Genomic DNA, 27,084 nt, shown 5'->3' on the forward strand with positions numbered 1-27,084 from the left:
ATTATAATACAAAATGAAAGACAACAAAATCCTCAAATTATTCTGGGCTTGGTGGGTTTAGAGGCACAATTAAATAATATTGTACTTATTTCTATTAATATGGATATTGCATAAATATAGTGTATTTATGGCACTAGGGAAATTGGAATTTACCAACTGTCAGAAGTTGTTGTGTTTTTATGCATGGTATTGATTTAAGTGTCTTCCTGTAAGTCCTCTTTATGAAAAAGGCTGAAATAAAACATATGTTTTTCAGTTTTTTCAACATCATACAAACCCCCAATGTGCTTCCTATTGATATATGATGCTATATTTCATGTAATCAATGTACAAACTTATATTTATTAATATTTGGTTATTTAATTTAACCATATTTCGAACTCCTTCTGTGTTTGTTATTACAGCAGCTGATGAGAGAGCGTCAGCAGATGGCCAGTCGTCCGTTTGCCTCAGTCGCGCTCTCACTGGATTCCAGGGGAGAAGAAACGGAACTGTTGCGTCCTGTGGTTGAAGTGAGTCTCACACACACACACAGACAGACAGACAGACAGACAGACAGACAGACAGACAGACAGACAGACAGACAGACAGACAGACAGACAGACAGACAGACTTAATGTTAACAACAACTGCATACCATATTACAGGCTGGCACTTTTTTTTTTGTATCGTCCTCATCTCACCATCACAGATTTCACCCAAAGTGTTCTTGAGTCCTTCAAAGCACCAAAGACGCCCATTGGAGAATCTCAATCCAGAATTTGTAAGTGCTTCCACTGACATCGCTACAATAGTTTTGTTGTGCCACATAATTGGACGTTATTGTGATCTACTCAACCAACTCATGCCCTCCAATCGCAATAAGTCTGCCTTTTATCCACTTCTCACATCAATGAGAAATCGGCCATCGATGGTCCTTTATTCCCATGTCTCTCTCTCTATGAATTGTCCTCTGCAATCAGGGCGACAGACTTGCTGACATTTTTCAATCGATGTTATAAATGTTCTTTATGCGAAATGATGTCATCATGAAGAAAAAAGGTTATGGTTGTATTAGGAAAAAGGTGGTCATTACTTTGAAAAGCTTCACTGAATTGAAAAAAGATTGCTCTGATATTAAAAGGATGACGTCAGGATGCTTTATTGAACATGTCATGATTGTTCTTTTACCTGTAGTCTGCATGTCTTCATTTAACATCATTTCTCCTCCAGGGTTATTTGCTGGGAACGTGACGCATGCTATTTCCTTCAAATTGTGTTTCATTAGGCTCACATGCTCATCCCGAAATGTTCTATCCAGTCCCTACCTCACCTATTTATTCCCGCCATGTGAATACCTCCCATAAAAATAGAACGCAGTTCAGAAATCTGGCGCTTAGCACAGTCCAGGGCTCGGTGACACATGGGATAAAAGCATAGCTTGAAGCAATATGGGGAGCTACATCCTCAAATTGACATCTGAGGTCCAGCAGTGTTTCCTCAGCCAGAACCACCTCTGTGTCACCTGCCGCTGAGAGGAATAAAATCACTGTGGCAACCAGGAAAGAGGCCCCTGCATTAGCTATTAATGTATAATGCTGAGTGGTACTCACCGTGCATTACTGTGTTGTGAAGGGCAAGAGGAGAAAAACAATGCTTCTTAGCTCTCTGAGTGCACTTTTTTGTTGTGCTAGAGCAGCTATGTACCTTCTGAATCCGAACAGTTTAAGAGATTATTGCTTTGCCTTGATTTAACTAAAAGGTTAATTATACACTTGTCCTCAGAATGTATGCTTTAATCTGTTCAATTCAAGCATTTATACCAGGAGTGTTGCTCCCTTTTCTGCACCTTCTGCAAAAGTGTGAGAGTTTGCATCCACTGGAGAGCATTGCTGTGTAAACCATACCCAAAGCTGTTCTGGAAACGATAAGTGGGGAAAAGTGTCTTCACTCTTCTGTTTCTTGACCCTTTCAAGATGCAGAGTGAACCTAGGAATGCTTGACTTTCAGTTTCCCTTAGATGTCCCTACAGCTTTGTAGAAGTTAGTATCACAGTTTTGCCAGAGAAAACACCTGAGAAACCTGATTGACATGCCTGTGTCCTGAATGTATTTCAGCTTTATCCTGAATGCTAATTAGTAAAATAGTACACGGTATATTCGGGATACAGGCACATTTCCAAATGTTACCCATTATTTAAAATATAAAGGCATTATGAAAACAATCTTTTAACTGCTGTCTAAATGGTAAATCCAGCAAACAAAGTTTGTGTCAAATGACATCCAATGAGTTGAGAAGCATTACTTTATGCGTGCTGTCCAGATGTAAAGTACACACACATAACATTATTCATTTTCTGAAAGGTCATACAAAACACACCTTGCAGGTAAACAAAAGGCAACACTTATTTAACTGTTGAAAATATGTGTTTTCAGACATGTAGTTGCCATAGAACTTTTTTATATTGAAATCTCTGATTGCAAAAAATATGTATTGCATATACTTAATTGCATTAAGTATCTATAGAGTAGGGCTGCTTGATTATGGCAAAAATCATAATCACGATTATTTTGGTCAATAATTGATATCACGATTATTAAAAACGATTATCCATTTACTTTGAAAACATCAATTTATTGAAAAATATTTTTTAACAGTATGTTTTTAACAGTTGATTACCCTGAACTTTCAGTATACTGAAAATAACTGAAAACACAATAAAAAAAAAAAAAAAAATAATAATAATAGTTTTATTTCGATTACGTTGTTTTCGTAATCATTGCAAGCCAAAATCGGAATCGAGATTAAAATACGATTAATTGCACAGCCCTAATAGAGCTCTGGAAAGATTTAAGAAACCACTTCAAAATGATCAGTTTCTCTGGTTTTACTATTTAAAGTTATGTGTTTGAGTAAAATGAACATTTATTTTTATTATTCTATAAACTACTGTCAACATTTCTCTGTGTTGGAATTGAAGAGACACTGGAATGGAATGGCTGCCAAACACATTGAGATTTGAGAACATTTTCTCTTTATTTATTCTTGAGCTTTGTGATATATTTTAATTAATGCTGTCAAAATCATCGCGTTAACGGCGGTAATTAATTTTTTGAATTAATTGCGTTAAAATATTTAACGCATTTAACGCATGTGTAGAATGGCCCGCCCCATACATCCCACCAGTGGCAGCGCTGGGGTAGGCTACAGCCATACCAATAAATGGCTTAGCCCCACCATGAAAAATGATGTTAAAGTATTGCACAGACAGCAGTTAGTAAGATTGATTTCAGTAGTCACTTGTCTGGAAATACCGAAGACTAGAAACGGTTTTGAAAACTGAAGACACGTAGTAATTGTCTTCTCAATAGAACATCTTTGAAAATGTCTTCTGGCCAATCAGAATCAAGATAACGGCGTGGTGTTGTTGCAGGAAGTCCCGACGGAGAATACTTTTGCTGTAGTACATCTCTATATACATCGGTACAACTATAAGACCCCACGGTTTGATGATTGATAGGTGTGTGGGCTGTCTTTCATTTTGACACACAGAACAATGTTATCATAAACATACATACATACTGTATGTTAAATGGATATATCTGCCTTCTTTCATTTATCTTTCCATTCCCACAACAATATACATAAAGAAATGGCATATTTTGGACATAGTTGGAATGGTGATTAATCATGATTAATTAATTTTTAAGCTGTGATTGATCTGATTAAAATTTTTAATCGTTTGACAGCCCAAATTTGAATATATAGGAGCAAAAGGTCATAACTCAACCATCTTTTTAAATATACCTGTGTGCTTTGGACTCATCTCAAAAGAATTACTTGTTTTCAGTGTGCGTTGGCCCACATAGAGCTCCATCACATGCCCTGGCTCCAGCTGAAGGTGAACCATATGAAATGAGCTTAATTCTCTTTATAAAGGTTGATTGGTCAGCATCTGGCAGCACTTAGCTATCGGAAGCATTTGTTGATGTCAAAGAGGACACTGATGTCACGCTAGCACTAATGGTTCTGTATTTGATCCTTCAGATCTGTTGGTACATCCAACTCAGAGCGTTCACTGAGTAAGTGAAGGCAATGCTTTTGTTTTTAACTAAACTATATGATAAAAGAAGTCTCTACCTCAATGTGTTTTCGAGTCTAAAACACGGTTGATTTGGGTACAGGTTAAATTGCTAATGTAAGAATATATAAACGTACATTAATTTGACTTTATGGACATAGTTCGGAGCATATTTTAGAATATCATAACCCAACTAATAGATGATCCAGCTAACACAGGAAACACAGAAGGACTTCCATACCAAAATGATCCCTCACATCCATTTGAACTCATTTCTAGGGTCTTCTTCTCCGTTTGCACTGATCTCACTGCATTAGTTATTACCAGCTTTTTCTAACTGAGACCCTCCAGCTGGTCCGAGAGCAAATTACCACAGCCTTTGTGCCAATTCTTTCCATTTTTGGTCCATTTGAAACCCCAGGAGATGGACATTGCTTTTAGTGAGCAAGATGTCAACAGCTGTTGGACAGAGAGCCAATCCGGGCCCACAGGTTGCGGTGTCACAGATGTCTCCATCACTATGGCCGGCATTCAACATATGGAAGCGCTAACAGAAAGCTAGTGTGATGGATGACACCTGTCAGCGGGATGCAGACAGTGTGTGTGTGTGTGTGTGTGTGTGTGTGTGTGTGTGTGTGTGTGTGTGTGTGTGTGTGTGTGTGTGTGTGTGTGTGTGTGTGTGTGTGTGTGTGTGTGTGTGATTATGAATGAGCTTGATTAATGCATGGTCGAATTGCAGGCTGTGTCATTTGAAAGATATGAAAATGGAGACAGCCATTTAAGAAAAAAAAGCCACCTCTGTAATTGAAATGATTTATTGATGGGATTTTTTACTATGAATTTTGGATGATTATCCTAGATTAATATAATCACTTTGCAGATATAGCAAGAAGAAATAAGTTGCTATAATGGCTTCCTAGGTTACAAGAGCATGGTGCAAGGTAGAGCAGTAACTACAGTAATAGCTTTGTAACATGGCAACAAAGAGAGTAAACAACCATGTGTCAAAGAGAAAATATCTGATTGAATATAATCTAAACGTAAACCGGTTTCATATTGTATGTTGTAAGGCAATCCATTTAATAGTCAGGCCGAATTGGCGTTAGATAAAAAAGTCTGAGACCAGAGTTTGAAGTACTATTCTCTGGGGATCATGACAATGTGTAAGAAATGTCATCAACACATTGCTATCCCTGGAGCAAAGGCTGAAATGGCGTTTGCCACGTAATAAATTAAATATATCCATTTAATACCCAATGCAGGGGTAGACATTAAGGGTACAATTCCACTGGCCCAAGAGCATTCGTCCAAAATATCGACTAATAATGAAGAAAATTAACATATTTGTTGCAATAATAATTTGTGCAGAAACTACATTACTACTTGTACTACAACATTTGATTCATCAGTTCTTCCTAATTTTCCTCAATTGTTCATATTTGGTTTATTAAAATAATTATATTGTGGTCATTGTTAAAAAATGTCTGCTATTATGAGTATTATTAGGCCTATTTGTATAGTGCACTTTCTGCCTTCCTGTCATTAGGAGTTAGACATGTAATAGCCTAGATTAGAACCTTCATTATCCTAACCTGCTGGGACATTTCCCTATAGCCAATACCTTTATATGTTCTACTCTTCACTTACTTGTCAGAATCGGCATTGATGTACAGAGCCGACAAAAGACCTTGGCATCATATTGAAGCCAACTCCATCAATCAAGCTGGCTGAAACTTTCTCTCCCTCTTCTTCTCATACTCCCTGTCACTCTCCTTTAACTCCTCCAGTGACATTCTTTTATTTGAAGATTGTTTTTTGCCCGGCGCTTGCCCGGTTACTGCTGGTATTAAAAACTTCTTTGGCGAATGGTTAGGTGGCGCTAAAGTCTGTAGTGAAGGAGCGTGCTCCCACATGGGAGACTGCTCGCGCTCCGCAGCAAAAACAGCTGTTTGCTTTTCATCCAACAACGACAACGCCTTACGAAACGCTATGTTGTAGCATTAATAAACGAAACAATTTAACAAAATTGCTTGTCAAAATACCTATACTACAGGACCATTTCTTTTTTTTTAAACCAATATTTTTAGTGGCCCGAGCGGGCAAGTGGAAAGTAGCCTACATTATGCTGGCCCGGGGTGTCTAATGGCGCATTTCCACTGCAGCGGGTAGCCCCGTTTAATCGTCCTCAAGCGGCCAGGCCAGTTTTTGGTGGCCTTTCCATATAGCGTAGCACCGGCTAGCAGGTACTTTTTCCATCTTTTTCCGGCCCCATAAAATCGTGGTTCTATCAGGCCAGGGCCAGGGCTGATCTAGTGACGTCAACACTCTCGACTGCTGATTGGTCAGAGAGAATCGTCACAAGATCGCGCACGAGATCATCCCTAGCGTCGCATATATATCTAGAAGCAAGCTTGCAGCATTTTTATACACAGCATTTTTGTAAACGGAGGAGCTACAAAAATGGCAACGTCAAAGAAAAGCACACCGTGGTCGACCGAGGAGGTGACGACGTTCCTACATCTCATTGGCCAAAAAAAAGCCGATTGCCCCGCCTACACTGCGTTGCTACATTTTATTACTTATCTAATCTCCACCTTCTTCATGATTTTTATGAATACTTACTCATTTATCATCTTTATGACAGAATTTTCATGGAGTTCATTTTAATACTTAATTTTCATCTCTTCATGATAGTATTATTTTATATATGAAGTTATTATATTCATTTTCATGAGTCATACGTCTAACAATGTCCACAATAGTAACCTATTGTAGACAAAAAATAGTTGTGTTTATGTACAATAATAAAATTACACGGTTCAAAAAATCTTAACTCTTGTGTAAATCAATGAAATGTGAACTATGACCCATCTAATTATTATGTCATTCTATTAAAGTATATTTTTTTCTTTACGTAAAATATACAAAAATATCATGTTTATCGAACATTTATATCACAATTAAGTACATCACCTCATTTTATTTTATAAACCGAGGGTATTACATTACGTCTTCTCATAGTAATTTACACTACGATTTTACCTATTATGATTACATGTTCATCAGTCTTTGTGTTCATTTATGCATTATGATCAGTTTACTACAAGGTCAAGGAGGTGACGAAAATGAGAGAATAGTTGTGTTCACAAAGCGACGTGTTGTCCTCTGTACAAAGACACTAACGTCTGTACGGATAGCTCGGGAATGGCTAACAATAGGTTATACTGAGTGGGGTAATCCGGGTCACTAGTCTTGTGCTTCATCAGAGTATACGGAGAGAAGCCCGTAAGGTACTAGCTTCTCGGGTAAATCTAAATGGCGAATGTATGTCCCGTTAATCGTAAAGGTCGGTAAAAGTACTGGTCAGTTCACTAAGACGATTACTCGTCGGTGTCATATGTCGGTGTCGGCGTCCCTCAAGTAATAAAAATGAAATTGGATACGACTCAAAAATAATTCGTTAAGGTGACGTTTGTGTTAATGTACCTGGTACCAACTTTGCAGTAATTCGGCAAGGCTTTGATTAATTAACATTTTAAGATCTTTAATGACACAGTTAGTAACCCGTCCCGAAGCGTAATATTTACCGGGCGACCGGGCCTTCGTGATAATACCGTGTAAAAGGTGACGTCGCCCCATCGGGGCAAAACTCGTAGGATTTGCAGGCTCCGGCACCACCGTAAAGGTAATGTCAAATNGGTGCGCGCGCTTTCTCGCTCGCTCGCGCCACACATACACCAACACACACCCTCCCGAGCTTGAATGACACACAGAGACCAATCGAGGGCATTAGTATGATCTGTATGAAAGTGGCAATGTCGGCAGGCCACGTCATGGAGACAGCCAGTCACCCTCTGTGAGGCAGAGTCAGACCCACATTTGCGCTGCGTTGCGTTTACAATACGTATATTGCCGGCGGCTGAGTACCGGCATATTACTGAGTACCGGCACCTTGCCGGTACTCAGTAAGAAGTGCCGGTACCACATGGGTAAAAATCAGAAGTGCCGGTACTGCGTACCGGTGAGTACCGGCCCAATTCAAGCACTGAATATATGTATGCAAGAGAAGAATGTATGTATGTGTGAGAGAAAGTATAGTGGAAACGGAAGGGGTATGGTTGAAACGGAAGGCAGGTCATTATCGCGCTGTGATTGGCTCAGAAGGTCGAGCGGGGCGGGCTCATGTTCAGAACTTCTGATTCAAATCAACACGATGGAGGGAGATGAATCCGTGTATCTTAGGACCGTTTGTTTTTCTTTATTAAAAAAGTTAACGGAAGAGTGTCTGCGAGGCGCTTTTGCTTTTTACCTTACTAAATGGTCTAATGGTCACTGTAGCGCCGGGCAAAAATGCTGGTCACATCCTTATGTAAACAAACACGCATGTAAACGGCAATTTATCGAGGTCAGAAAAGTTGTTGAGTTCATTTGTATTTATTGTACGATAAGTCAATGAATTGCTTATCGCGACAGGCCTAACCAAACCATTGAACATCTCATTGCTTGATGCCAATTTTCCAACTAAGCAATGCAATTATAGGGTTAGGTCTAGGATAGGGTTAGGGTAAGCAACATTCATAGGTTAAAACAATTCACCTCACTCTTAAGCCTGGTAAACCATTTAAAAAGCATCCTCGATCAGCTGGAAAAGAAATGATGACAAAGCTGAAAAAAGGGCTGTCCTTCCGAGGTCATGAAAGTCGTCTTAAGAGATGAGTGGTTTCTTAGAGTACACAAACCTCTGAAAACATATGATGATCTTATAGAATATGATAACTTGCTTTAAAAATAACCACAACCTTAAACATGAATTGCAGAAATAAGCAAAAAAACAAACACTCACATAAATGAAAATGTCTTATTATATGTCAACAAGAATGTAAAAAGATTAGGTACACTTGCAACGTATGGCGAAAATATTTATTGGGCCATTGCTAAACATCTGAGCGATTCAGCATCTTGTTTTTGCTTAATTAATGGATTTATCTGACTACCTCAGTAGTGTGTGTTAACTGTAACCTTTTTTTGTATAGTAAATACTTTCCCACACTGAATTTAATGCGACATGTTTTGACACCAGATCTGTTTTCTTAACAAAAACAAATTGAATTTACATTTCAAAGTATGACTCTTTGTTTCAGTATTAAATACAAAAGCCAAACATTTCTGCCTGAACGTAAATTAACTACACACCAGCTCCACTGAGGTCCACCGGTTCAGCTGGTTTAAAGTCACAAACACACACATTACAAACAACTTGTGAGCACACCACAATCTTCATGCCTGTCAAACCAAATCCACACAGACCTACACTGCACCTTAATCTTTTCTCCTTTCTGTCTGCCGTAATTTCTGCAATCAGAGAGATCTTGTGCTTTGGAGCCAGAGAGTCTGCAACCTGTTTCTCTGTGTGTGTGTGTGTGTGTGTGTGTGTGTGTGTGTGTGTGTGTGTGTGTGTGTGTGTGTGTGTGTGTGTGTGTGTGTGTGTGTTTGCGTGTGTGTATGTGTGTGTGATAAGGCAGCCAGGCACGCCGCCATGCAGACACTAAAACAACTGGATTATTCTATCAGTGTGTTCATTTGAATTGGTCACTGTGGCTGCCAGCACTGAGAGGTGATAAAGGCTGAAAGGGACGATTTAGAGCTGCTGTCAATAAAATACTCCCGCGCGACTCCGCATGCTAAAAAGCAACGATACAAACACGTGACCTCTAGGCTTCCTTTTCTGCTTTATCTTTATCATCATGATTATCATCATCAGGTCAATTATATCTCTATGTGACAGACGGTGAGGCACAAGAAGCGACTCCAACAAGCACACACGCTTCTCAATATCAACTTGATTTCAACTGTTATCTGGTGGAAAAACCTGCCCAAGTGGCAAATCAAATCTAATAGGAAGAGTCAAACACAGATCATTCAGTGACACCAGTATAAAGGTTAAACTGGCAACCCTGGTCTGCTAAAAAAAGGTGTTTCTATACAACAAAACGGCATTTTCAACCATGCATTTGAAATGTTGACTGCAGGGGCTATTGAACCGCTCCTACCTGTGATTGGTAGATGGTAATTTAACCCCTAAACCACAGCAGTCCCATACACGCAACGAGAAAAAAACAAACATGTAGGTAAGTCAAATGTTTTATAAGTCCATTGGTCCAACTCAGTCAACTAGTGAAGAGAATCCATAAGACCATTATGATTCATTCAAGTCAAATATATAATATATTTTATACAAAATCATTATCTGTGTTATTAGTGATACAGGTATTATCAATACCCTCATAATATGCAATACACATGTTTTTCATAGGAAATCAAGAAGCCCCTTTTTTTTCACATGACAAAACACAGAACAGTGCAAATAAGACAAGGAAAGTGGAAAAAGACAAAAGTGAAGACAAGGACAGAAGAGATCCTCTAATCCTGCAAAGTTCCAATGTTCCAACCCTCTCTCTTTTCCTCCTTACCCACATCTCTAAAACTCGGACGCGAGTAGAGTTCGGACACGATGACCGGCACAGAACTGTCCAAGAATTACGAACCCGCTCCTCCGACGTGCGGCAGGCATACGAGTGAGGACGCCGTACTCTATGACTGCGGCCTGGAGGTCTTCGTATGTTTGTGTGTGCGTTAGCCGACGGTGTGCTGTGTGACCGGAAAACTCGGAGGACTATCTCGAGAAAAGACGGGTAGCAAGTCTTGTCGTCGGACCACGACACACACAACCTACTCAAAAGTTTACCCTAAAAGGGGCAAATACGGTCGTCCCGGAAGCTAGTTTCGGGGCGTGCTGCTCGGACCCAATCTACCCACGAGCCCCACAAGCCCCCACCCACACTACGCAGACGAGTTGCAGGTCGGGCGCGCGGAACACAAAACGCGTATCCTCGCACCGACTGACTACTACCACACTAAAATACACGCCGGCGTTTCTCAATTAAATCACGACCCTCTATTTGACCTTACCACACACATGATACAGACGAATTTCCGACTTAACCCTAACACATCGGGACATTCCCTGATAGACCTGGTTGTGTCCGAATCACACCCTAGTACGAATATTTGTGCGAATTGGAGATCGTGATTGGTAAACCGCCCTCCCACAATGTACGGATCAATAAATTTTGTAATAATTATAGTAGCGTAAGTTTCCCGGGGGGTAGAATCACACGTCCCATCTGAACATCTTACCCACCCTAAATTCCGGCGCAAGTGGGGTAGAATTTCGTAGTGGATAATACGATATAACACGTGTTATATCATATCCGGTATCGGATATGTTTTGTGACCAGAGAGTTCCGTCAAAACGGAGTTTTATGGTTTGTCTAGTGGAGCACACGTACCGGAGTATACGGAGATAAAGTCGGGGCAAATGTTTTCACGACTAAGACCAGGCCGGGAAATTTACGATTGACCTCGAACGACGACGCCGTGCCGGGAAACCTCAGGACGTACGTCTCCGTTCTCTTTGCGACAGATTGCCGTCTTTGAGTCGATTTGCGACAGCACTAATTTGCTGCGGTATAATACAAGGTTTTGTGTAGTTCGTACAATAAAGACTTTGTCACCACTCGTGTTTTGCGAAAGAGAGAGTGCTCAAATGGTGTTCCACTCATATAGGTCGAAGAAATGTTGTTATGAGAGGAGGTCATTGTCGCAATCGAGACTCACAATCGCTACGGACGATTACCATTTGTGTCTGGGTGATAAATGAAGGTTTTGTGACCGCGTTAACAAAGACTTTGTCGCGGCAAAGACTATCCCTTACTATCCCGGAAACCCGCCCTGCACGGTCCTATGTTGCATTTCGGTCGTGGTGTAAAATCATTACGCAGTGCTTGGCGTCGTTTAGACTATCTCGAGGCAACATNAGCTTTTTTACTTTCTTTTCTTCTCTCTTCACACATTAGAGCCCCCAGTATTCATGTATCATTTCAATCTAAATTCTTCACATTTCAGCATAGCAGTTTAGCGTGAGCTTTTCAGCATAAAGCATTCCCACTAGCAATTTCTTCAGGAATTGCATTCTCTAGTTTGTTCAGTTATCTGCAATAATGGCTGAGATATAGTGAAAGGTGAAAAAGAGTGAAACTCGATTTTTAGGGAAAATAAACACTAATTTGGGAAAAAAATATACGTGGGACAACTTTTTAACATAGCTAATCGTTTTCTACACAATTTTTCCAATCTAGAAAAGCTGATTAGAAGTATATTTCAGGGGGGTGCATGATACCCCCTTCTACCCACTAGACTGGTAATTATTTAAGCATGACTGCTTCATACATACAGCTCACAGTGAAAGCACTAATCAGATCTAAAGTAATCCTATGTTTCTGTTACATTACTTTACTGTTAAAAGAATACAAATAGATATTAATACAATTATATTAGGAATATTAATGATACTTTTTTTTAAGGTGTCTTTTATTAAATGAAATATGAGTCTCTTAAAATTGTAAATAAGAAATAACAATTGTTTCTAGCTTTATTAACTGAAATGGTATGGCTGTTTTTTTACATTCTTAAAATGATTGACCTTTTCAAAAAACATCTTCAAATTAGTAAGAAATTAGGGAATGCTTGTTTTTTTAATCCGTCACCAAAACGAATCTTGTTATTAATAGAAATTATAATACCAATAAATAAATAACAATTATTTTAAAAGTCTGTCACCAAAATTATTATATTTTTTAAGTCCCTTCTGATTTGGTGCCATTTTCATTAATTGGAATGTTACGGCTAACTGTTTTTTTTACATTCTTACTAAAGACAATTCAAGCAAATTAAAAATAGATAGTACAACATTGTTATCACTTTAATAATTGCACATGGCAAATGAGGTAAAACATTAACGACCAGTTCAGACCTTGACTTTTGGTTTGTTTTTGTAGGATCTGCAACATGAAGTATGAAAATTCACAGAAACGTACTGAAAAGAGCATGTGTGTAAAACAAATAGACACTCAGTAACCCCGAGAACATTTAAATAGAACACAAACAAAGATACTGACATTAGGCACATGTGACATTTAAATAAGCTAAACAAACACTGAATGAGTTAACGTAACACGAACATGATGTCACCTGTACTTCAATATGCACTAACAACTCTTCTTCTTGACAAACATCGCCTACAAACAAGTACCTTAGAGTGGTCTTAAACTGCTGTTTCGCACAGCATAGAGATTATAAAAGAAGATTCAAATCTACATTCAAAGTCTTTCAAATAGTATTCAAACTGTAACAAAACACACACCAACACACATACAGTAAATACATTTAGGTACCGCTAATTGTCATGTTAGAACCTCAGAAATTCAATTCAGGTTATTTCAATTTAGAGGTTAGATACAGAAAGTGAGAACATATCTAGCTGTCTGGGGCTTTCAGAAATATTATCATTGTTTTTAAATGTTATATTTTGTTACAAATAAAATAGAAACAATTTGTAAAAAAAATGGAACAAATGAAATGTTCCTAAGATGTATTTTGGAAATACAGGGTAGTAAAAAGCATTAACAAGTCGTCCCAGTAACATGTACACATTTCCTCAATGTGTAAATATACAATCAATCTATCAAATAAAAAGAAGCCTTCACTTTTAGAAGTTACCTTATAAAATGACCCCCAGTTTCAAGTACAGTTGAGAAATATGACCATGAGATTATAACACTCAAGAGTTAATACTGTGGTCAATTCTAGAGCGTATTTATCACCCTGTAGCAAGGTTGCACATCACTGAGAAGCTTGGCAACAGTTGTTTTATATGGTATTTGCATCAATGTGATGAAGTATCTGGATTAGTACAAATAAATAAAAATTGCTATCTCGCATTATATATTCTGATGAATGTACTAATATGAAAAGGATAGAGTGCTGCAGGAATAAGTCTTCAAAAACAGGAATGATTCAGCATTTCCGTACCATGTACCCCTCGTGGTGTTGCTTATGGATTTTGAATTAGTTTAAGGTTAGTTAAGAGGAAATAAGCTTGATAGCTTTTGATGTTTTGTTCATAAAAGACATCTTCGTAACAAAGCCAGTTTAACAAAGCGCCCCAAAATATCAGATCAGGTTATCTACTGTACACGGGGAAACCAGGTCTACTCATGTCTGATTCGCACATTATAAAAGGCTACTGTTCCAACTAAATCCCTCTATATGTAAATAGATATGTTTTCATGTTGCTGCTGTCAGAGACATTCGAGAGTAATGAGCAGGTCATTCAAGAAAAAATTATTGATCATTTGGAATGGAGGACTTTTCAATGGCATCAGTAGTTTATAGGGTTTTTGCATCAATGTGATGAAATATCTGGATTAGTAAAAAAGGTATTTAAAAAAAAATAGGTGTGTGCTAACAAGATGCTAATTAAGGCTTCAGACATTTTAAGGGACACTTGAACGTCATTATGTGATCACAGTCGTGGTGATGCTGAAGTCATGTGACTGTAGTGTAGTTGGTTTAAAGCTTTTTACAACGTTTATAACGTTAGCATTTACGCTTAAATGCTTGAAGACGAGATAATTTTTACGGAGAATATCTTGCTGGGAAAACGAGTTAGCATGATAAACTTGTTTGCCACATAGCAAACATAGCCGTTGGCCCTTGCAGAATGATGGCCTCCAAAATACTTAATCCCTGCAGCACTCTATTGCTTACTCCTAGTTTCAAGTATTGTAATTGATCTAGTATTTTCAAATTATTCTGAGCACCTGGTGAGATTGCAGCACAAATAGAAAACAGTAGAGATTATTACTTCCTATCACTACACCAAAAGTCCGATATCACAGAGGTGATGGCTCAGCTCTTTTAGGGCTATCAGGGTTTTTAACAGCTCCTTTCTCTGAGTAAAAATGAGCTGCTTGGCAGGCCATCCGTTTGTTGTGTAGCTTGGAGGACAGGGCGCCGTCCTGGATGGAAAATTCTTTCAAGGGCACTTCTGCATCAGGCAGATCATCAGGCAGCCCTGGGTCCCTCACCAGGGGCCTCCACAGCTTGGGGTGGAAGCAGCAGTAGTAGAGGGTCTTCAGGAGCAGTCCCAGGAGGTAGATGAAAGGCAAAGCGATGAGCAGAGCCAGGGCGTACGACTCCGTCTGGACAGGGTCTCTGTAACACCACCAGGTGGCCAGCAGGATGCCTCCGTCAGCGGTGATGAAAGTGTGGTAGATGATGCTCCTGCCTCTGGTGCGACCCTCTGCCACGCTGAACCAGCTGAAGTACCAGATGAGCCCCACGGTGGAGCGGTACAGCCACTCCCCAGCCGGGCTGTCCATAAAGTGGGTCTCCTGCTGCCAGGCCCAGCACACAAAGACGAACCACTGCATCAGGAAGTGAGCACCGATGTACCCCGACAGGACCGAGGCGAAGAGGGCGAGGGCCGCCACACGCGGGGCGATTAGCAGCAGGTTCCACAGGAAGTAGATTAAAGAGGAACACCAGCCCTGCTTGGCCTTGTCTGGGAGGAAGGAGCGCAGCGAGCGGTGGTAATCCACCACCATCCAGGCGATGGAGGTGGTGGAGGCAGCAATGCTCACAACTGCAAAAAGAAGAAGTTAAAACAATCAGTGGAACAGCCAAGAGGAAGTTAACTCATATGTTTGTTGTTTGTTGACCTGCCACAACACAGATAGTGTGTTTTATGAGCGTAACTGTATCACTTTATTTGATATTCACAGAAAAGAAAAGAAATTGACACAATCCATTACCCTAACCTGTTTGTCTACAACTGTCATTGAAATAGAGGCCACATTGGGTGTCCGGTTGTAACTAGCATTTTACAATGGAATTATAATTAATTTGTTATTCTTAATACTAAGATTTAAATATTTTGTAAGGCAGCAACCATTTTTGTTTTTTTAATTATTGTGCCAATTAAACATTTTTGGTCTGTAAAATCTCAGAATTTTTTTCAAATGTCTATTTTATTGTCTTCAAATGTATAAAATATAAAGGAAAAAGCAGGACATCTCAATATTTGAGAGGCGGAAAAAATTACTTCATAACAACTATTCACATTTTCTTTTGTTGATTGACATTATCATTAGTTGACTCATTGTTGTAGCTCCAAACTTTTGCACAAAGTAGAACTTTAAGTGTGATTTGGAGTAAATGAACGTTTTGACCAATCAAAACAGTGCTAAAGTTAATAATAATAATTCATTTATTTTGTATATAGGCACCTTTCAAGGCTCTCAAGGTCGCCGTATACAGGACTTGACGGGGGGCCAGTGAAGTTGCTGAAGAACAGGAGTGATGTGGTTAATGGAGGGGGTTCCGGTGATGAACCAGTTGAAGTCTGTGGATGGATTTGGGAGGGAGACCAAAGAGAAGGGAGTTGCAGTAGTCAATGCGGGAAGTGACCAGGGTGTGAACAAGAATGGCGGTGCTCTTAGGGTTAAGGGGCGGGCGGAGGCGGTTGATGTTGCGTAGAAGGAAATAGTCGGACCGAGTGATATTACTAATGTGAGATTTGAAAGAAAGTGTGCTGTCGAGGATGACACCCAGACTCTTACGGCCCGTCCACACTACAGCTTCGACAGCTTCAAAAACGGTTTCCAACGCGTCTGCCCATTCACTTTGAATGGGGTGACGTCACGTTGCCTCGCTTTTCGCCGAACTGAATTGTGGGTAGCAGAGCGGAGCTTTCCTGGCGTTTCAGGCTGCAAAAGTTGAGCAATGTTCAACTTTTGAAGCTTCTGAAGCTTTCGGTGGAATCGTCAGCCAATCAAATCATATGCCAGTACAAGCTCTAGCCGATCAAACCGCTGCTTGTGTGTCAGGGGCGGGAGATTCATGTGATTGGTTGTTGGTCGAGCTTCAGACACGCCCGCCGGGAAGCTTTTTTTGAAGCTGTAGTGTGGACGGGCCGTTAACCTGAGGGGAGGGGGAGACTGAAGAGTTGTCTATTGTAATGGAGAAACTGTTTTGTGCCAATGAGGAGAACCTCGGTTTTATTATCGATAAGTTTGAGAAAGTTGGAAGAAAACCAGGATTTGATGTCCTGTAAGCAGTCAGACAAAACTTATCGATAATAAAACCGAGGTTCTCCTCATTGGCACAAAACAGTTNAATATTGCTGCTGCATTAATGTGTATGTTGCATCATGTTACTGCTGAAGATGTGTTTCCGAGCCGCTCCGATTACAACGAGAGTTACAACGAGAACGTGACGTCATATTTACACTAGACGGATCCTTTCTAGCCATAACCCTCCTACTCTTGCTGAGAATCCTTGCAGGCAGGGGCGGGACTTTATTTAGCTGGGCCACCATGTGGCCAATCATATGCGAGGACACACTAGGATCATACCATTATGTGAAAGAAGGGTGGGGGGCACAGCAGGTGTAGTGGTACAGGCCAGCTGCACAGAGCGACGGGGAGACGGATTTAAATGCAAGCGCGTCGGAAAAAGTCAAGAAATTAGCGAAAACCGAAAAAATAAGCAGCATCTGGCTGCTTTTCAATGATATTGGAGAAAGCAAAGCTGAGTGCAGGATTTCTAAAATGAAAATAGTTTTTTTTGGTAACCACTAAGGATTTATTGTCAGAGGTGGGAGAAGTTAAGATCTTGTAGTAAAAGTACCAGAGTGTATGAATACTCGGTTACAATAAAAAGTCCTGCATTCAAAATGTTACAAATAAAAGTACAAAAGTATTAGCATCAAAATATACTCAAAGTACCACCTGCTGAGGGATCTAGATTCAGGTGTTCTTTTCCCCATAGAGACCGCCTCGCTGCACATTATCCCTGACATAAAGATAGATTGTGGGTCCCTTATAACATGTTGTACATAGTGGAAATAAACATTCTGGTTACCTCAAATCTTATACATTAAACTCCTTCTGAATCAAACCGTTACGGTAGCATTACCTTACTGATCCTTCTTAAAATAGAAAAAAACACGTTACTTTACTAGCAGAGAGAAAATGGATTATTAAATTATTAATGTGATTAATTAAGAGCAGTTTGATTATTAAGTTTTATTCTGTTGATCGATGTCATTACATTTGGTGAAAAGCACATAAGGACTTGTTTAAGACTCGTTTTGTCAAAGTTTAGGACTTGGACTTGACTTGAACTTGCCCATCCTGACTTGAGACTTGACTTGGACTTGAACGCAAAGACTTGAGACTTGACTCGGACTTGCAAAACAATGACTTGGTCCCACCTCTGCCTCTTTGTATCAATTGTAACATTTCCAAAATGTTCATAAATTAAGCATGCTTGTCACTTTTTGTTTTTGTCAATGGTTGCAGATAACTAAGTACATTTATTAATTAGTTGTTGTTATTTTGTTTTACTTGCTTGTAAGCGCTTTGAGCACCAGGAAAAGTGCTTTATAAATGTAATGTATTATTATTATTATTATTAAAGTACCTAAGTAGAATACTGAAGTACTTGTACTTGGCTCAACTAAATAAAAAAAGGCAATATATAATTTTTACTCCATTCAATGTTTCTGACAGCTTAAAGGCGCCCTATTATGCTCATTTCCAGGTCATATTTGTATTTTCTTTCTCTACTGTGACATGTTTACATGCTTTAATGTTCATGTGATTGTTCAACCGCTTAGATATGTCCCGCCCCTTAGCCTATCACCTGTAATGTGCTGAAGCGCTAGCCAATACAGAAATAAATGGAGGAGTCCAATGGAGGAGTCCAATGGAGGCGTTTCAGGCAGGGTTGTTTGGTAGAGAAACTCCCTCTGGGGGAACTTTTGGATTTGAGCATTTGCAAACCATTACATGCACAAAAACCTATATTATACAGTACAGGAAAGGGAAAACCCCAAAAAAAACATAAAAGTATCACTATCCATAATATTACGAATCATTTATGAAAGAAAGTCCTATAAATGATTAATTTCTGTATCAGAACTTTGTTTGTCTTCAACATTAAAATACTGCTTTATGCAAGGTAGCCAAGGTAGCGTGCGTGCGTGCGTGCGTGCGTGCGTGCGTGCGTGCGTGCGTGCGGCGCGCGCCCGGAGGCCTGGTCAATCTCAGCTGTGCTACTGGCCGGTGACAGGTTCTAATGCTGGGGCGAGAGGCTGCACGGGCCTCCATGCTCACTCCTGCGATAATACTGACCGACCTCCAGAAGCATACAAACACACGCAATCACTCTCACACACACACTGGCTTAGCCTCCTGATAACTTTTCTGCACTTCAGAAGCAGCCTGTGTGTGTGTTGGATTGATTTTTCAAAGGATTCCCCTTTAGTGCCAGCAGGCCTTCCATCAAAGCCGGCCACGAGAGCCTGTTAGATGTGTGTGTCTGTGTGTGTATGTCTGTCAACCAGCCCTGTGTTTTGCCATAGAGGTGATATGATGTTATTATGTCCCGCAAGGTTAATTTAGTGCTGAATAACTGGAATGTGTGTGTATATGTGTGTAAAGGCTGAATTGAATTGTGTAGCTGTAAGACTCATCTGGACCAAACAGCTTAGTGTGGATCATTGCTTATAAACACGCTTAAACCTCTAGCTAACCATTTGGCGGAGGTGTTACATGCCTAGTTATTTTAAAACATTATTAAATCATCCATTCAAAGCCCCCCAGTCTTAGTGTGCAGGTAGACTTGTAGAATGGTGGGATTTAAGCGCATTCACCACCATCTTAAAGCTCACCTATTATGCTATATTTGAACAATATATTATAGGGCCATAGCTATACAAAACATGTCTCTCAAGGGTTTTGCTCAAAATACCAAACAGATCACCTCGTGTAGCATGCCTCATATGCCTCTATTTCAGCCCTTTTACAAAAGTGCTGATTCTGGGTCCGGCCCTTTAAATGTAACTGAGCTGCTGCTGGCCACGCCCCTTTGGAGTCTGCATGCAGAGAAGAGAAAGCTGTCTAACGGCAGAAACTCAGCTAAACGCTGTCGTGATTAAACGCCATATTATGTTCCAAAACACATCAAGCATTATTTCTGAAACAGTGTGGAGCACAAACGCTTTCTCTCTCACGAGTTTACCACAAGGTGAGTATANAGCAGCTTCCCTGAGGGTTTGTTTGTGGAAAGGACATGCTGGAGTGCAATGCGTGAGATTTGATCCGAAATCTGGCTGTGTAAAAACGGTCAGAAATGTGTTTCAGCTGCAGATGTGTGTGACCAGATTTTGAAATAATGCAATTCCTCTGGACATCTGATGAGTGTGCAAACAGTCAGCGCCCACTGATGGTCATTGGCTTTCATCAACACACAATACAAATCCACTACAATAAAGATCAGAGAGTTTTAAAAATGAAATTGAGATTACAGTAAGCAAAGCTACAAGATTTAACAATGTACGAGCATTGAACTACACAATCCACTTAACAATGTCTTCTTGCCAGCTCTAGATGAGAAATAGTTTGACTCAGACAATTCATGACAAATTTAAACAAGTGAACAATTATACAAATGGTGCGTTGCTTGCCCTTTTTTTTTTGGGTAAGAAATAAGTATTGTTGAATTATTCTAAAATAGTTAATTTCTTCAAGTTTATTCCGATTAATGGGGAAGTGGAAGACCCTTCAAAAAAGCTGCAAAATAAACCAAAACAATTCAAATGAGATTAGAAATATCTCTTGATTGAATGACAGGTAAATAAATAAAATACTGGCGCATTTCCACTACAGCGCGGTTTAAGCGAGCCGTGCACGGCCCGTTTTTGGTTGCGTTTCCACTTGGTGCATACTGCAGTACCGGCTAGCGGGTAATATTTCACACTTTTTCTGGCCCCATAAAATCAAGTTTCTTTCCGGGCCAACAACCAGGCTGAGTCGGGCTGAGTATGCTAAACTAGAGAGAGAATCGCTGGCAAGGGGGCTACAACTACAAACAAATTAAAATATTTGACCGTGATTTAATTGTAATACACGTTTCAAAATGATGCTGAAGTAACAACATACTGATACCGGTTAGTAAAAACCATGAATTAATGCTTTGACTAGTGTGCAGACAGACGGCAGGCAAAAAACCTTTTAAAATGCGTTTTTTCTAAATGGAGATTGGCTAAGCTAACGCAGTATATGCTCCGACCGTCCACACTCACAGCAACAGCCTATACAGACATAAATAAACCAGCGACTGTATTTAGTTTTTCTGTGGTTCTCATTGAAGATGACGTCACGGCTCCGCCTGCACTGCGTTACTATAGTTACTGCCCCAGCTACTAAACTGTAATGGAAACGCAGCATAAAGTGAGCCAGTCCTAACAAGGCCTAACGAGGCCTAGCCATACCGAGCGAGGCCCTGTAGTGGAAATGCGCCATAAGAGAGGAATGAAAAATGTCGCTGAAAAGTCGGTCTTGGACCATGCTGCATCAATTTTGACATTTCTATTTTTTGTATCCGTCTCTTATGCAATGTTTTTTTATTATTATTATTATTCTAAAATAGTTATATTCCATGGGTTAGTTAATTCCAAGTAAGGGAAATCTCAATCCTACAGCAAACAGTGATAATTGTAATAATCTGCTCCATAAAAAAATTGTTTTCCCAGCTGGGTGTGGAAGACGATGAGTGGCACATACGTACATACATACTGTACATACATACACAGTCATTGCAGTTTACTGTCATGTAGTGATACTTGTGCCATATGCTTGCGTGCCACAGACTTGAGTGCTGATGGAACGGCACATACATGCTCATGTTTGCACAGAGATCAGGTAAACACACATGGACTGTGTGAGTGCATGTGTTTCCTTGGGGGCTGATTATGCTGGTTTGTTAGATCAAGTGGTGTACAAACACAGTGATGTGGGCACCTAAGAGAAGACAACCGCTGAGAGGGCTTTAACGATTATACAATAACAAATAAACCCATACCAGCCATTTGTAAATTGCAGGGTGAGAGATACAAACACCTCACCTTAAGACAAACTAAGGTGTGTCAAAGTAGAGAGGGACAGTAATTTACCTCAAACCCCAGTCACAAATTATTTTATTCCTAATAAACATATTCCAGAGGGGTTAAATATAGTTTTTTGAGACATTTTAATGAAAGAATGTATTCTTTAGAAGTTTGCTTTACATATCCTCCAATACAACAGTTTACCAGGCACATTTTCAACACCTATTGGCGGCCTCAGCATGGTAGTGGTAGCAAAAATGATAAACTATATTAAGGATTACAATGTATTTTGTAGCATTTCTGTATGAGTAGCACAAATTTGTCAAAAACAGTGCTCAAAATACCAACATATGACTTTATGAGAGAATGAGTAAGGCAAAATATCATCCTTTCTCGAAGTGTTACTCAACAAGGGACAGCAATATCACCTCAGTAAATGGTTCTGCTGGAAAGTCAATAGAAAGGCAATAAGACAGACAGCGTCCAAAATATGAACAGCAGCAAAAGCTTGGTCAAACAGATCAATCATAAAGTATCATTATCAGCAATGAATAGGCTACCGATTGTGTACATGTATTCAGAAAGTTGCATCTAGATGGTCTTCATCTAGATAAAGGAATCCTAGGCGTACTACAAGACAGTAATAACTGAGAAACACATATGTAAGGGTGTATTATGGGTTTTAAGATAGAAACGAATGGCAGCAATGCTCAGTTTGTCCAACTTGTGAAAAATAAAGAGATTAAAAGACAGCGAGTACATTTGAAGCAAGCAACATGCTTTTTATATCTGGATAAATGTCAAGTGTACACTACGTAAGGGTCAGACTATCACTTATTCAGGCTGGCTACAAATTGACACAGTTGCAGACGGGGATAGTAATTCAATATGCTGATAGAAAACAGCTGAGAGTAATTAGGGAAGTTACTGTATGGACAAGCTTGTTTTGACAATGGAACATATACTGTTGAGTAAACCAAGCACTGGTTCTCCTTAACCATTTAGTCTAAAATCGTTTGCACCCAAATCAACAGGAATCCAGTCATTCTGGCATGGTTTGACCCCAGCTCTGGTTGATTGTTGATGGTTTTGCCTCAGTAATGAGTGTCGTAGGAAAAAAAGAGTGTGGAGGTGAAAAAAAAGGAGTAAAAGTTGCTTTGAAAAAGATCTCTCCCTGGTCCTGTTGTTGGTTTTCCAGAGAACATTAATAATGGCCTGAAGGGGACACTGATTAGAAGGCGGCCATATATTTAACACTAAGCAGACCTGTTAAAGGGTGTGTTTACTGACAAATGAGGAGGCATGCATTGACAGCCTATAAGTATAACCTATATTTGTACAAGTGTAGCGTATGTATGGTTCTTATGAAAGTGGTGGGTTTTGGTGCAAATTAAAAGTCAGATTTCAAAAGGTTTAATTATTTGAATCGTCCAGGAGGTATCATTCTTGCTAAATAATTGTGAACCAATCACAATTAGTTGGATGGACTCGCATTTAAATAATACTTGTAGTATATTGATTCCCGAAAAAAATCTGCTCCGGAACCCCAATATGTTATGGCTGAACCAAACCTAAACCAACTATGTCCTCAAAGACATTCAGCCTCCTAACTTGTTGCATGCTGGTTACTGATAATTACTGGATAACTAGAGAGTTGTCACACTTATCTGCCAATGTAAGTAAACTGTATCTTCTCTAACTTATGACTAACAGTTTTACAACATTACACTATTGAAACACACAAAGAAAGGTAATGCAGAAACCAGCATCTACAGGGCTCGACATATAAAACTGTGGATGAAATTACATCAAACTACAAAAGTAATTCGTTAAACAATTATTTGAATGACTTCAATTTCTAAAACTATAAATCAGATAAAACAAGAGAGGAATTCAGTGTCATAAGTATATGATCATTGGTTGAACACTGTTAGGTTCCTGGGGATCGTCATCACAGGCAACGGAACTGAGAAATGGCTGTATTTCTTTAAGAAAACGTTAGAACGGGAAATTCACCAACCAGGTTTGCATCAACTTTTACAGAGATGCATTAGAAAGCATCCTAAAACTGGAACCGCTACGGGGCATGAGATGTGCTCATTCCAGGACAGGAGGGCTCTACATTGGGGGATTCAAACCAGAACCCAGGACATCGTTTGCACCCATCCACGAGGAGTCAGCTGGATAGGTGAAGGTGCTGTCTTTGCACCAAGAAAAAAGTATTTTATAACGCAAGGAATCTAGAAGAATCTGCTGCTTTACTTCTGTGCAATCCTGTATTGTATCAAGAAAATACATTCTTGAATCCAGAATAATTTCCCTACAGAGATGATACAGATACAAAGCATCTCTCAACAGGTCAGAGATGTGGCGCCCACACAACTAAAACTCCCTTCGGGCCGCTAGACATTGTTTTTCATCAAACCAAAACAAAGATTGGGGAGTGTACACTTCATGGTGCTAGCATGACCAGCTAATTGATTTCAGGCCAGATCGTGTTGCTGTGTAATGGAGCAGGCTAACGTGATGATGAAGCTGGGATGGTCATGGTGATGACTTTCACAGGACTCCAGCCTCATTTGTTTGTTTGACAGACTGCAGGGGTGTGTGTGTGCACGTGTGTTTCTCCCATTTGGCATAAAGGATATGGATTAAGCTATAGAGGTGACAGATGATATGTTTACAGGAGAATGTTTGCTTTCTGCACGATATTCAATTACAGGGTGTGTGTGTCACCGCCTAGGAATAAACGCGTGTGTGAGAAAGACGGAGTGTGTGCATACCTAGTCATACGTGCGTTACAGGCTGTGTTTGAAAGGGTCACAGGCCTTTATCAATCACAAAGAATTAGCTTCCTTCCTTCCTCTCAGTCTCTCGCCACAATCCAACCCCCACACTACTTAACTTCTTATTTTCTCTGGGAAGTAGTCCAGTCCAAATCTAAACTGGGGCTGTCCACTGTTTACTGGAGTTCTGACACAGCACAAATAAATACCTAAATGCTTTCTACCAAACAGACTTACTCATATACAATGCTGCCCCAGAAACCCCATCCCCTGTAAAAGCCAGTCTGGGTGGTGGAGGGATGTTGCGGTATCAGTACAGTTGGTGCTACTAAACAACTTGTGGCAAGATGTGGCATTGCATCCTGTGATGTCACATCAAGCAAACAGAGCAATAGTAATAAATGATGATGACGTTTAGCAGGCACTTAGACAGGAAATGGCCCAGCATTATAACAATATCAAGAACGGTGCTGGTGGAAAATTGTTTAAGGTACATGCAACACAATAAAAGAGGATCCAGGAAAGCAAGATTTGACGAAAATCGAAGAACTTTAAGTGTTATCAGACAGCCAAAACTGCACAGCAGTTTTTGTCACTAAAAGACTGGAGACCTTAACAAACTCTGGAAATTGTACTTGTGCATATTTGATAGGCCAATGCAGTTCCTTGCTAGATGAGGCAGAATTATGCTCAGGTACATTTTAGCCAGGTTACATTTTTGCAAGACAAACCTGAGTTTTAAGTCCTTTGTGTTAACATCCTCCCTGAGCCAACAAAGCTGTCCTATTCAGATAAATGAGAAGGCTGCGTTTAATCAAGCAGAGCTGTTATTTGTCTGAACATGGCCTTACCTGACTAGGACCTCTTGTGGCCATATTCATTTTGTCAATGGAGCAAATGTAAAAATACTGTGACTGTTACATTTTTTTTTGGTAAGAGTCGGAGTAGAAGGATAGGTCCAGTCAACACAGTATCTTTAAAACTGACATTCAGGTTACACTAGAGAATAACTGCTTCGTACGAAGTGTTATCCAACCATGTCAGCAACCAAAAATATAACTGTTCCAAACGGCCAAACTCGAAGATGGAGTGAAAAGCTAGTAATCAAGTAGAGGGGCAAAACACAACATCATTAAATACATACATCATTTGAGTATGGGGACAACAAAACACATTTTTACAGCCCGTCCTTATAGCTGGCAAGGTGGGATTAAAAGTTGAATTGCCCCATTACAACATTGGAAAGGTGTTTTGGGGAGAGGGGTTCCACCTAGCTAATCGGCCATTGGTCAAGCAGATCTGAAACTGAAGTATACTGATGCCTTGATCTATAGCTTCTATAACGCTAACCCTAACCTACTCATGTCCCGACTGCCAGGCTGAAAACATGCATGGTGCTATATGCTGTGCGAACACTGGTAATGAATATTGTACCGTGCGTGTCCTCTCCTCAGGGGGGCAGATGAAGAGGATTCCAAAACCCAAAGCCTTGTGTTACTGAAAATCCTCCACAATCCCATTTGATCTTAACGCTCTGCCTCGCCTAATGTGTCCCTAAGCTGCCCTTATCACACCACAGAGAGGGGATGGACTACATATATTTACAGTTGCATTGGTGGATGGTTTGGGTATGCTTTTGCATCAGACACCTTCACAAAACAAGTTGTACGATAGACGTCAGATGTATCACATGCTAAATCCTGCATGACATCCACAGGTAAGAAGAAAATAATGACCAAGTGGTGGGAGGACAGAGATGGAGACAGAGAGAGAGAAACAAGCAACCAGCTGAGGTGGAAAGAAAAGCATTACGAGCCAACCCTACTCCACTAGTCTGTTCATTCTAAGCAAATAAATCCTCCATTATCGTGAATCCCTCTTGGGTCTAAAAGCAAGCAACTTACAGGGAATTAATTGTATTGTACTGCGAGGGGAGGGGAGAGCCCATTTCATTTCCTTGTCAAGTTTGGGGAGAATTGTATTGGAAGCCAAACAGCCACCTGGGAATGGCCTCCTCTCCTCTTTGCTCTCATCTCCTTGTTTGTGCCTCTCCAAAACCATTTGTCTGTCTGTTACGCCGCAAGGCAGGCCTGTCTCCTCTTCTGTCTGTTCAGACATCTCTTTGTTGTGTTTCATCGACACACATCCAAGGTCTTTCTTTATGTAAGACAAGGTTCTGACTAAACGTGTTACCATATTGTTTACAAGTTGCTTGGATCCACAAGCGCAGTCTGTTGTGTGGTTGGTGAGTCATCAGATGGAACCAGTGGCCTAGCTTGGACACTGATGAGCAGAAATTGAGTGAGTCCCCTAGTAGGAGAGTGTGTGGTTTCAGATATGTGTAAGAACTTGTCAGACTGAATTAATATGAATGTGAATCGAGC

General features: G+C 40.1%; 1 protein-coding gene across 1 annotated transcript in view; it reads left to right on the plus strand.

Annotated features, from left to right (window-relative positions):
- Positions 1-27,084, plus strand: part of atrnl1b (attractin-like 1b) — a 93,339-nt gene that overhangs the window by 59,140 nt on the left and 7,115 nt on the right. Inside the window, exons 21-22 of the mRNA XM_010784725.1 lie at positions 405-512; positions 692-763. Coding sequence (XP_010783027.1) covers positions 405-512; positions 692-763 — 180 coding nt within the window. The remainder of the gene's footprint in view (positions 1-404; positions 513-691; positions 764-27,084) is intronic.

This window comes from Notothenia coriiceps, unplaced genomic scaffold (assembly GCF_000735185.1).
Source record: "Notothenia coriiceps isolate Sejong01 unplaced genomic scaffold, NC01 NC01_scaffold00026424, whole genome shotgun sequence".
Classification (NCBI taxonomy): Eukaryota; Metazoa; Chordata; class Actinopteri; order Perciformes; family Nototheniidae; genus Notothenia; species Notothenia coriiceps.